This window comes from Castor canadensis, chromosome 5 (assembly GCF_047511655.1).
Source record: "Castor canadensis chromosome 5, mCasCan1.hap1v2, whole genome shotgun sequence".
NCBI lineage: Eukaryota > Metazoa > Chordata > Mammalia > Rodentia > Castoridae > Castor > Castor canadensis.
The window spans coordinates 31,830,049-31,843,721 of NC_133390.1; the positions used below are offsets into that span (position 1 = coordinate 31,830,049).

Consider the following 13,673-nt stretch of genomic DNA (forward strand, 5'->3'; position numbering starts at 1 on the left):
ATTTTCGATCAAATAGTTAACTTCAAACTCTGATTCACCTTACATCCTGAATTTCAGATGAAATAAATGAGAAGTTTTCCTTATAAGTAAAATGTGGATGTTCATAAAACTAATTGAGAATTTTTACTCTTTTGGCAATAAAGTGGTGAAATGTTAAGACAAAACGATTTTGTGATTAAATGGAATAAATTTGATCAGCACACAATGAAAAAATTCAACACAAGAAAGAATGATGTATTTGAGAACATTTTTAATAAATAATGTGACAAAATTACTTTTCTGATTATTGGATTTTCAGTATGCAAAATTATGGCTAAAAATAAGAGGCTTCTTACATGAACATAATGAAAACATCAATCACATGGATTGTTCCCTTAGTACTGCACACCCTTTCTATGGAACTTTTCAAATTATCTAAATGAACACATTTAGTTTTTGGTGAACACCAGCCTTTTCTTTATGGTTCAAATTTGTTTGGCTTTGTTTTCCAGTGGGGTCAGGCTTGGTTCCTGGGCATGAATAAATGTTCATTTTTTTAATCTTTCAAATAGCACCAATTATTAAGTCAGTGAAATTTATATAATGACAAAAAAAGGTCATAAAAATCAACAGTCATGGCATCATTTGGCAATTCAAAGCAAGTAAATGCCTCTATTTGAGCTTATAAGGAAATCTTGTAAGTTTCAACATTGGCCACAACAAACTTAAATCTTTTTTTTCTTTAAGTCCAGGAAAAGTATGAACCATTTGGTTCATGGCCCACAAAAATGTCTGCACATTACTTCACCATCTGTCATCATTCAAATATTCCAAATACAAACATAGAGCATTAACAAAACAGGTTAAAAACACTTCTCAACATCTTTTCAATAAGACAAAAAAGGTTAATAGTTACAATGGTTTACAAATAAAGTTTAGTGATTGTGCTTTTAAAACCAAAAAAAAAAAAAAGATTAAAAACAGTGCATTACAAAAACAAAAATCAAACAAACTTCCTTAAGTGGCACTTCTGAAAGTTGAACTGACACTACCAGAAGAAATTTAGGCCAGTTAAGATAGGGATGTCCTTACCTAATTGGTCATCAAAAACATCCATTTGTTGGTAATACGTATTTATAGTTGCTTTTTGATTGAAAAATAGAACAAAGTTTTTGCTAGGCTTACTTATGACAATGACTAGACAACCAGAGATCCAACTGGCTTAGCCCTATTTTTCCAAAAGTACATTTCCAGTAAGAATATACTTCAATGATTGAAATGAAGACAAAATAAAGTACCACCAGGAGTTGCAAAGAGTATATATTTACAATGTTTCTACCCCATTCAAATTATTTGTAGTTCTGTATTTGCTATATTTTTAGTTTCTCCCAGCAAAGGGTGGTATGAAAGACTGATTTTAACATAATGTTAGAATGAAGTATGTTTTAATTTGCATTAGCAGTTGGTTATAGAAATATTATATTTTGAGAGCCCTTGGCATGAGGTTGATTAATCAACTTTGTATCTTTGATCAATATTTTGCTAAATTAGCTTGGTATATAAGCAGTGCAATGCCGTATCTCAGGGGCAAAATGCAAAAGAACTGTTCTTTTCGTTCTTGCTGGCTTATGACTGAAGCAAGAAGTCAAAAAACTTCCCTTCCTGAAAGTGTAATGGTTCCAACAGCGAGGGGGAAGAGGGAGGTTCTTCAAAGGTTAGGGATCAAACAGCAACAATAAAAAAACCAACAAAATTTTCAAAAATGGTATCCCAATAAGAGGAATAAAAATGACAACTTGTACATTCTGATTGCACTGAACATTTTATCTGGAGTCATGTGTCATCAGACATGAGGCATCTTGAGTGATAATTTTCACATTGATCTCATGAGCCTCTCTGGTTAACTTCAGCTTTCAGTTTCCTGTAAGAAATGCAATATTGTTAAATGTGAAAATAAATCATAAGAGCATTGTCTCATTTACTTAGGCACACTTATTCTTAGAGTCCAATGTGATTTTTCATTCATTTATTGGCATAATATTGGATTGTGCTCATGACACCTAATTCACTTGTTAACTTTAGTTGGTCTTGGTATCAAATCTAACAGTTCTCTAACAAACACCAAAGTGTCTGCACAATGCCTTGGTGTTGCAGGGTGAAACATAGGACTCGGAGTGAGGAGAAGGAATACTGAGTTCTCTATTCCCCTCAGCCTGAACTCTTCAATACAACTCTGTTTTCATTGCTTTTAAATATTGGAATTAACTCTTTGTCCCCCAAATTGGTTCTACTATTTAAAAAAAACAAAGACAACATAATAGAATTTGTAGGAAAGAAGTCTTTCTTTCCAAATCAAAATACATTGGGACTTATCCAACACAATTCAATTAGATGTAATTTGTTATGATTTTTCATCTTCTATTATAGTCATAGTTTAATACTTATTTAGCATCCATTTGAGATTAAACACATTTGTAAAATAATTCATCCCCAGTTTATTTTTATTAAATGTAGAAAACATAATAATTTTTAGAATGGAGGGGATTTTATAATATGATATGACTTCCAACTATATCTTGTATAATTTTTTATAAATTCCAATAAAGGAGGAAATATTTGACTCAAGATATGTTCCCCATCTGGAACAGTGACACAGAGTAGGTTCATATTTTTAGAAGAGTGAAGGTGTAGATAGTTGGCTAAATCAGTCAAATTAACCCTTATGATCACTAGAGTGACAGATATCACAGACTACACACTTCCACTTACATCATAAAACTATCACCTGAATGAGCTTTCATGTAACAATATGTATTGTAAAATGTCTAAAGCAGTAGATTTTATTTCCTAAGAATGTGTTTGGCATATACTATACCTTTCTTATCTGAAAATATGGAAATGAATATAAACCACAGAGCTGCAAAGAAACCACTGTTGACATTTAAAGTTATAAAATACATTTCAGAAAAATCCTTAAATTCTCAGAACTCCAGTTTCTGGCATCACAGACATTAGAATACAGAAAAGTTTGTGATAAAACAGTAACATTTCTCTAATGCTGATTGATGTTCCTAACTTTTAGGCTGACATAACAACTATAGTCTAATGTTTGAAAACTTGGGAGAAAATTATAGATACCTCCAATTCTTCATTATTATCTTCTCCTCTTTCATATCCTCCAAGTACTTGCATTTCTGCAATATTTCTTCGACCTACATTTGCTTGTTCTCTTTGTCTACTTCCAGATCCTCTTGATGACATTGAGCTTGAGGAACTGGGATCTCTGGGATTATTTGATGTTGGAAAAGTTGGTCTACAGTAAGGTAGAATATCCTCTGTGGAAGTAAACACAACAGATGTATGTGAACACTACTGTGTACTGAAAAGGCTGGTGGAGTGGTTCAAGCAGTAAAAATGCCTGCCTTACAGGCGTGAGATCCTGAGTTCCAATCCCAATGTCACCAAACAACTAGTGTATACTGCATAATGTATAATTCATATCAATCTCTGTTTCCACATGGAGTAGCAAGAGTGACTTTGAGGAACAAATGAGGACACTGTAAGTGTAATGAATAATGCAGCACTGTCTTTTGAAAATGAAAATAACAAGCTTTGTGCCTGGGTTTTGAATTGATTCTACTTATAAGCTTGTGTTCACAGCAAACTCACTTGGGACCAGTATCACTAAAGGAGGTAAAGCAAAGGTGAAATCATGCTTGGGTTCCAAATCCATCATTCACCAGGTGATCTCAGAGTGAGTATTTTTGATTGTAGTTCTCACTTTTCCAAAAAAGTGATATTAGAACTTATACTTAGAGGAAAATCTGGTGTTAATATGAACTCAGACAAGCTAGAGAAATCATTATATAAACTATAAACTGTTATTATAAGGAATTAGTAGAAAACAAACCCAGTCTCCTAGAACTACAATATCAGAGTCAAATCTGAGTTCCCTTGCCTATCCACTGAGGGAGGTACCAACCTCTACATCAACAATACATTTCCATTGCAGGCTTTGAATCTCAGAAGCCTGCCATTGGTGTCAAGTTCAAAAGACAAGGTACTTAGTTCATTGGTATTTCCTGAATTTCTATCTCCATATTATTTTAAATTTATTGCTACTTTCACTGATGATACATGATTCAACTGCTCACTTTTCTCCACAGCCTGTCTACTTTGCCCTTTGGACATAAAACATATAAAAACCTAACTCTTCTACATGCTTTTTTTTTTTTAACCCCACCCTCAAATTCCTCCTTTACTATCCACATTTTCTAAGTGAAACTTGATTCCTCCTGAGTGTACACTGGTGTTCTCTTCAGTGGAAGGGTACGGTAAGGTGGAAGGCTTGTTTCCAGCTAATCAACACCAGAAGCCATTGCTCCCCCATCTATGACAAACTTTCTCCTCCTGGAGGCCTACTTACGAAGCCAATTATAGTTCTTCTTGGTGGCATCTTATTCTTTCTTCTCATCACAACTTTCACCCCTATCCACAGTTCACTCATAGGAGTCTCACAGTTCTTGAGGATGACTGCTCAGGCAACTTCTCTTCACAGTAGTTGGCCTTCTGTGACGTTCTCCTTTTGTCCCTGCTTCATATATCTGCTTCTTTCTAATGACTTCCATTTTCTCAAGCTACGATATGTTAGAAATCACTGTCTTGCTAAAAACTGCCTAAAGTCTGTTCTCTACAGGAATCAATACCTTCTTTCCCTCCTCCCCACTCAGCAAAGTTTCTTTAAAAAAGCAATTTGGGCTCAATATTGGAGGTTGCAGATCCCATTCTCTCTGTGTCCCACTAAAATCTATTTATATCAATATTACTACTTCAAAATTGAGAAAATTGAAAATGCTAAACAAATTTCAGTCCTTATATCTCTACGCTTCTCACTGCTCTCACTCAATTTGCACATTACTATTACCTTCACTTCTTAGTATCCTTCTCTTCCTGACCAGTCTTCTGGGAATTCTCTTACATGTCAGTGCCCTACAGTTTTCTCTTCTTAGTGCAAAGTTGTTTGTATAAAATATGTTTCTCCTCAACTCATCTTGGGTGATTTCATCCATTTTCATAAGTTGAAAATCTGTTATAGAATATAATTGCCCTGAGCACAGGTATTTTTTTTTTGGTCTATTTTACATGTTGATAAACTCCTAGCTTGTCCTATAATAGGACATCAATAAATACCTGTCATTGCTGCCAAGAAAGATAGGGAGATGCTTCCTAACACTACATTTTCACAACACGGGCTCACAACATGGGCTAATTGTTCCTGTTCTGGACTCTCAAATATAGCACCATGAAAGTTCTACTGAATATAAAAATATTGGTGTTTGGCTCATTCTTCAAGGTGTGCTTGGTGGTACAAGATAGGCTATGTGAAGGGCCCAGTAATCAAGAGCAGTGGCACTAGGGAGACCACAGAAATTAAAAGGTAAATTTTTAAAATCTGTGAATTCATAGATTCTCCCTCTCCCCCTCCCTTCTCTTCTCCCCCTCCCCCCCGAAATCAAGGTTTATACTTACACAAATCTCAGCACTTACTACAAAACTTAATAACACAGTGGATATTTGATAGATATAGAAATAAATTGAAGGAACTCAGGTAAATGTCAGGAGAAAGATCAGACATACAAGTCTAGAAGACCACTTTCCTTAATTAAAAATAACCATTCATTGCACATATAAATCAGGGTGTCTCTTTCACTAAATAAATAATGTAAATTGAATCACAAAGGTGAAAATTGCAGCAATGCATAGAAGTGACACATACACACAGTGTATGACTCATATAAAAATCTGAAAAAAAGAGTACTTAAAACAGTAACTCGCCATTGCACCTGTAAGCATTCTATGAAACAGAGTCCTTCTTTTCTAGATTAATGATCCCAGACTTAGTTCTCTAGTCAGAAATAATTTTTATAATGTAACAGCAACTTTAATTTCTAAACATCTATTTAAATTTTTTCCCTTTGTTTTTATTCTGCTACAACAGATCATTCCAGGTTTGTAGTTTCCTCCTGAAAAATCTCACCTATTTTGGAGTGGGCTTGCCTATGAGTAGGAAATTGGTCTGTACTTTCTGGCCAGCTATAAAGTTCGTAACTTATATCATTATATTCTATTTATAAATCACTACTTGGCGCACAGTCAATATGAGTCAAAAGTTCAGTGCCAGACCAACTCTGACTTAATGGATAGAAATAAGCTAATTAGTGTTTCAGACTTTGGGTTGTGCTGTCACCAAGGACTTTGTGGTCATACAGTAGAGGTGTTTGGAATGCACAGCTACACGCCTCGCTTCATTGCTGGATTAGAAGGTCAGGTTTCAGTTCCAGTACAAGATGGAACCACCCTCTATTGTTGAGTGTTGAAATGAAGTTAGCAAATGAGCTGACCAAAAACAGAACATCCAGATGATAAATCTTACCAAAATACAGCCTATTAAAAGACAGTAAAATGCCCTATAGCTTTGCCAGGTTCATTCCCCTATCACTCCTAATTTCTGCATCAACCATCTATCTTATTTTTGTTTTTCTTCCTCTTAAATGGTTTCTTCTTCTTTATCGATAATAATGTTCATGTCCCCTGTCCTAAAACATTTTCACTTCCACCCATTTGGCTTTCTTGCCAAACCCTATCCCAGCCTTTCCTCCTTAACCCAACCTCCTAAGAGTTTTTGCTTATCACCTCCCTTTCAAAGTTTCTATTCACTTACCAATCCTCTACAGTCTGGCTGCTATTTTGACTAGTGTATTAAAACCAGTTCTTTTTAGTACTAGCTGTGGATGACATATTGCAAAATCCTTTTTTTCCTCTACATTCACATGCAACTTTCACCTCTGTAGCATATTATATTACTTCTTATCTTAAAAGTTTCATCCTCCATTCTTTCTAGAATATACAAACAGGCACATTTATGCAGTGCTGAAGATCGAACTCAAGGCCTTTCTAGGCAAGTGGTCTACTAGCTCTAGGATACTATTTTCAGTAGCTTGGATACCTTACTATACCTCTAGGATGGATAATTTCAGTTCACTTTACAGAGTGTGGATCCTCTGCCTATCCTCTAAGTATAGTCTTTCTTGACTTTGGGTGATATCTTGTGACATCTCACAAGAGCTTAGTGTACTCATTTCTTTTTTCACTTCATATCAGCAATAGAATATTTACACAACAGAAGTAAGCAATTGGGTACAAATTAGGCCTTTGTTTCGTTTTTCCTCCCAGAGAAGTGCTAACTAAACATTAATCAGTATTATCACAGCTAATAATCCTTGTATCTTTGTAATTCACACAATTATTACCTCTGTTTTGCTATTTCTAAAATCCATTCTTTACTCCTAAGCTTTCTCCTTGTGTTTTTATTTTATTTTATTTTATGATTGTTATACTAGGGTACATTGTGACATTTACAAAAGTTCTTATGATATATCATAGTTTAATTCACACCCTCCATCATTCTCCTTTATATCCCCTCCCTCCATTTCAACATGTCTCATTTTCCCATTTTCATACATGAGCACATATTTTCACTACAGTCACTCTTCCATACCCTTTCCTAAATATCCTCCTCCCTCCCTCTGGTACGAACCCCCAGACTGGAACTGTTTTACCTTCCTGTTCTCTGTTTTTTTTTTTTTAAAATGAGATTTTTGTTTGTCTAAGATAGATATACAGGGTGTTTCATTGTAATATTTCATGTACATGTGTATTATAACCCAAACTGGTTCATGCCCTCTATTTTTCTCCTCTCTGCCTTAGTCCTTCTGTTATGGTGATTTCAACAGGTTTAAAAATTTTATATTAATTCTTATATAGAAAGTATATCATCCATATTCACCTTCTTAACTTCCTTCTTTTGCTCACCGCCCCTCTCATTAGTACCTCTCCTTCGTATGATCTGTTTTTCATAATATTGCTTGTATTTGTGTTGTGTCTATCTTCTACATATGAAGAGAAAACATGCAGCCTTTTTCTTTCTGAGCTGGGCTTACTTCACTTAACATAATGTCTTCCACTTGCATCCATTTAACTTCAGACCAAAGGTCACATTTTCTTAACCCAATTCTCTAAACACTTACTGATTTTCTTTATATCCATATTATCAGCATCACAATCAATTCAAAACTGAAATTATTTTCCCTCTGTAATATATCATTTTCTCTTTTTTTTATTTTGGTTAATACAATTGTATTCTATAAGACATATAGGGGCACCTAATCAGAATCTGAATAACTTTTAATTTATATTTATTTTAATTTACATAGTAACATTTCATTAGTCACCCAGTCCTATTTGGCCATCTCTAACATGTCTATGAAAGCTATTCTCTCCTTTTCATTCACAACATTTTAACTCACTGCTTTCATATTCTATGCATACATTATTATAATTGTCTATCTGATTCTAGTCTTTTCCTTCATTGTACTGTTTATACAGTACAGTGACAAATCAGATGGCATTTCTCACTCAACATTCTTTACTGGCTACCAGTTCTTATTTAACTTTACAACATTACCCATAGCTTTTCCAAATTAATCACCTTTCTAGTTTTGTCTTTATTTATTTCTAGCACAAAGCATCTTTTTCTCCAGCAAAACTGGAAACTATTGTTCACTAAACATTCATTTTCACAATTTCATATTCTTTTCTCAACACATTTCCTTTATCTGATATCCTCTTCTCCGTATTTAATCAGTTGAAATCATGCTTTCCTTTAAAACCCAACTCAGAGCTGGCAGAGTGGCCCAAGTGATAGAACACTTGCTTAGCAAGCGTGATGCCCTGAGTTCAAATCCCTAGTACCACCAAAAACCAAAACAACAACAACAACAAAACCCATCTCAATTGGCACCACCCCAGAGAAATATAGAATAATGTTATGTATTGGAATGAATTGTATTAAATTTTTTAGGAATGTGCCTATTTCCATTTTTAGAGAGCAAACTTTAATCTTACCATTTTTCATAGGCTCTGTACAGCCTAACTGTGTATCTTGAAAACATATGTTAATCTATGTTTACCAGCTGCTTGAAAAAATCAGTACCTTGGATGAGATGAGGCTTTGCTGGTGGAAGGTCTCGTTTTGCTGCCTTGCTTCCTCGTCCTTTCCCATCATTTTGCTGTTCCTGTGCTTCTCTGAGATCACCTGGATTTGTTCGCAGGTCAGCAACTTGTCTTCCTTCCGATATTTCTCTACCCTTGTAACTGCCTCCTTTTCTATCCGATGGTCTGTCCATTCTTGTTTCCATAGAAGGGAGTTTTGGCACCATTACAGGTCGTACCTCCATCTGTCCCTTGGACTGGACAGTGGGTGATTTTATAGCAGGTGGTGGCACTGGAGGAGGTGGAAGATCTATAAAGAATATTTAAAATACTATAAAAGCCTGTCATTTATAAAGTCATAAAAATTAGAACTATTATTAGAGTCACATTCAACTGTTAGATACTGTCCCTTAAATGAACCAAAGATTGAGAAGACAAACAATTTTAATGTGTGTTTAGCATCTAGCACATGACTACTGAATGAGAGAGTTGGGACTTAGAGATTATTTATTTTGAAGCTAACTAAAACTGGGCACATGAACTGTAACCTCCCCTACTCCAACCATGGCAGAACTTCCTAATGATTTTAACATATGGTTGCTGATCTCAGATGTATACCTTTATGCCTTCAGCAAACCATTTCAAATTAAGTTTGGTGGTTGAGTTGAGACTTGTTTGACATTGCTAAGTTGTCTTAAATTTCTTCTTATTTTGTAGGTAAAGAAGCTCCACATAGACTTTCAGCTACTTTCCAATCTCAAAACTAAATGCACCAGATCCAGGACTAATGCCCCCAGGTTCTTAATTTCTGATTTGCTACTCTATACTACTTCATTCACTCACATACTTACAATCTAACATCCAATGATGATGGATTGCTCCACTCTGACTATAGGTCAGAGTTTTAAACTAGATGACCACGGTATACATATAGGTTAACTTCTTATTATAGTTATATTTTAAGTAATATATATCATACATCAATTCCATTTTTTACATCATAGTCAAATTTCAGAAGTAGGCATAAAATTTGATATCTGTAAAATTTATTCTCCTTAAGCAGTACTGCTTTTTAAAATGACTCCCATGTACACCCTAAGGAAGAAAGATTTGTCTTACTAATATTTGGTAAATTAGTAGAAGAATATGAGCTGCATTCTAGACTTCAATTATACTGGCTATAGGAGAAAGGATGGTGTTTTAAAAAAAAGGATTCACTCCAGGAGGCCAAGAGGTTATTATAATATCTCATATTTCATATAAGTAATGATAGGTGATAGAACTGTTTTGGTGACAGTTCAAATGAAGAGTGGATGTGCTTGAGAGATTAAAGAAGGAAAATCAGTATTGTTTAATGATCAATGGACAGGAAAGAATCTACAATAATTTTTAAGAATTTTTCCATAGTTAACTAGGTAGATGAGAAAAACAGTGCTGAAGATATGGAATACAGGAAGGAGGAAGAGATATCTGTGAAGAAAGAATATGAGTTCAATTTTAGAAAAGTGACTGAGAAGAGCTTTTGGAATATCCAGATAAGAGGTATAAAACAGGCAGTGGCATATAAAATCCAAATTTCAAGAGAGTTCAATGCTAGAGAATCACTCGTTACTTACACAAGACTCTTCAAACAACAAATTATACTGCATGTAAAGTTATACATAAGAACATGTGTGTACAAATAATTCTGCCAGCACAGTATTAGCTCACTATAGTGATCCAGCACTCTATTTGCTTAACTGCTTAAAGTCCCAAGGCCTTCTAATTAATGATAAATCAAACCAAAATAACATCATTCCAAAAAGGGTGGTGAATTTATAATTTATGAAAAGTAGGGCTGGAGAAATAATGTAGATTTGGTTTTTAAATCAAGTATGCAAATGTATTGGAAAGACTGAAAAGAGGGGAAGGAAGAATCTATTAGAAGGTCCTACAAATGCACTTGTACTTGGCTTTAACTCCATAAGACTTTGACTGCTAAATATTCATATATTTTAATTCTGTCCTCCATCTGGGTTAAACTAGAAAGTGGCAAATATGAAATAAATAAATAATTAGATCTTTCCTGTTGCCATGGTGATAGCATGAAGCACTTTACTTTGCATCCAGTACTCCCTGGGTGCTCATGAAGCCTTACATACCTGCAGATCAAGACATGGCCACAGTGCTGTGCATTAGGGAGGAGCAAGAGGGCTGTTATAGGACACATTACATCCTTACAAAGTCAACTGCAGAATGTGCCTGTTCTTCTCGTATTTAGGGAACCCATTAAGTTGAAATGAGCTTACTAGCATTGGGTCTACTTTACTATGACTAGTAACCTTATAAAAAGAGATTGGTACACAACAATACCCTGAAGGTAGACCATGTGAAAATACAGAAAGACTGTCACAGAGCAAGGCCTCATAAGAAATCTAACCTCCTGAAGCCTTGATCTTGGATGTTGAGCTTCCAGAACTGAGGAAATGTATTTCTGTTGTTTATATCATCTAGTCTGTGGTACTTTGTAATGGTACCTCAAGCAACTAATACAGGGATTAATTGACAAGGATCATCATCACTCTTATCTGTTCAGACACAGCTACCATTCATTCTTCTTATGTAGTTTACAAAAAAATCTACCAGGGGAATTCACAGTATGAACAAAATTTATAAAACAAATTCAAGAATGATATACCATATCCTGGTCATAGTTCACATAGTAAGTCCATTCTTGAGACAATAATAATCAAACTTATTCATCATAATCAACACACTGCACCCATAAGAAAGCAAAAAGCAAAACAAAGTAACAAAAAAACGCACTCCCCTTACAAACCCCTCCATGTCTTACTAATATGTTTAATGGAAGTTTTCTAAAACTTGGTATCTTTCTCCCCCCTTATCTTTTTAAATACATGTGTAAACTGTATCTGTCATTGAGTTTTTTCATGAAATGATCTATGAACATATATTTAAGTATAATATAGTAATTTGATAAAAACAATCTCTGAGAAAATGACTTATACTTCTTTGTCATAACCATTGCTATCAAGAATATACACATTTTAGACTAAGTGTGTATCTCAGTGTTAGCTTGCCTGGTACGCATGAGGCACTGGGTTCAATCCCCAGCACCACACATGCACAAAAAAAAATGTGCATTTCTTCTATTTGATACATTATGAAGTTTCTGCATTTTTATTATCCTAAATAATCAATATACTGTATGTACAAAATAACTCATAACTTTGTTATTTTTTTCTTTTATGAAACAATAATCATTCACAGTTACATTTAAGAAATATTAGTATAATCATCATACCTTAAAGATGTCTGATTATCAAAATGGTAAAAGATTTAAAAGCAACTTTTGTCATTTCTCTAGTGTGTCTGTTTTTGTGATAATTATTAGCTTCTGCACTGCAGTATGCACTGATAATTTTGCATAATCACTTTTGTGAAATGAGCAAATAGAAATCCAAATAATATTTCTTATTAACTTTTTGGCTTTGTAGATGTTTCAATACAGTTCTTTATAAATCTTGAAATTAAATTTAAAAGTTAAATTAGGTGCTTCATCATTCAATTTAATAGTTTTTATTCAGGTATTAGTTGGACTTATATTTAATTATTAAACACAGTAAAATAAATGTTGCAGAATGCAGGACAATAACTATAGATAACAATTTTCGAGCATAGTCCAATTTATAACTGTAATGCTACAATCTTTCACTTGGCATGCTTACATTATCTAAAACATTTTTAGAAGGCATCACTCAATGCCAGACTCCCCTTCAAACATTTATAAATAAGAATAGAAGATCTACACAAAGCTTTGGACCAGATTTTCCCTTATGTATTCAATTTAGATGTGTTTACATCCTGGCTTGATGTTTGGCCAGTGTTCCAGTTAGGAGCACTTCCTTCTAGATAATAAAAATTGATAAAACAGCTATAAAACTTGTAAAATGCCATTACAAGGGTCCCATAAATGTAAAATTGCTGGTAGAATTTGGGGATTTACAGTTAGTGTTTTCCCTTCACAGAGGCAAAACATGCACAAAGCCACTGTAATAATCCTTCAAAATCAGATAATATTCTGACAGCTCAGTTTCACTGACAAAAGAATCCTGGGAAGAAGCCAGGAGGCCCAGGTGTGCTGTATCATGCCAGTATTTAATGTAGTCTAATATCAGATAGATGCAAGTAAGAGAAAATACTCAGAATAAAGTACAAATAATAGCATGGACAGCCACTCATTGCAAAATAACTTGAGCTCATCATGCTGTGAGCTATGTATTAAATTTTTCTGTCAAGTGGCAGGAATCACAGGGAGAAGTACCTCAGAAAACCCTCCTCGTAACCCTGGATAAGGATCTATAATATTAGGCTTTCATATGATAATGGCAAACGATGCCCTTTTTGAAAAATTGCTGACTGGTAATGAAAGTCCTAATCAGATTGTGCCTGTAGAGGACCAGGAGGTGGGGAAGCTATGTCTGTGACACCTTTCTTCTCTCACCCCTTCAGCAAATTTAGAAAACTTGACAAGACGGGTGAGACTGAAAGAATTTATCTTACATGAATTTCCAACAAAGCCTGTGGGATTGTTTTATAAAATGAAGGTGGTGGTTTAATAAATGCTGGGCCACCTGAGGCAC

At 34.5% G+C, this 13,673-nt stretch overlaps 1 protein-coding gene across 8 annotated transcripts in view; it reads right to left on the reverse strand.

Annotated features, from left to right (window-relative positions):
• Positions 1-230: 230 nt before the first annotated feature.
• Positions 231-13,673, reverse strand: part of Robo1 (roundabout guidance receptor 1) — a 1,075,667-nt gene continuing 1,062,224 nt past the window's right edge. For all 8 annotated transcript variants that reach the window (XM_074072928.1, XM_074072923.1, XM_074072927.1 and 5 more), the window contains 3 exons: positions 9,032-9,340; positions 3,118-3,314; positions 231-1,900 (listed from right to left, as the gene is read on the reverse strand). In XM_074072928.1, coding sequence (XP_073929029.1) covers positions 1,886-1,900; positions 3,118-3,314; positions 9,032-9,340 — 521 coding nt within the window. In that variant the 3' untranslated portion in view covers positions 231-1,885. The remainder of the gene's footprint in view (positions 1,901-3,117; positions 3,315-9,031; positions 9,341-13,673) is intronic.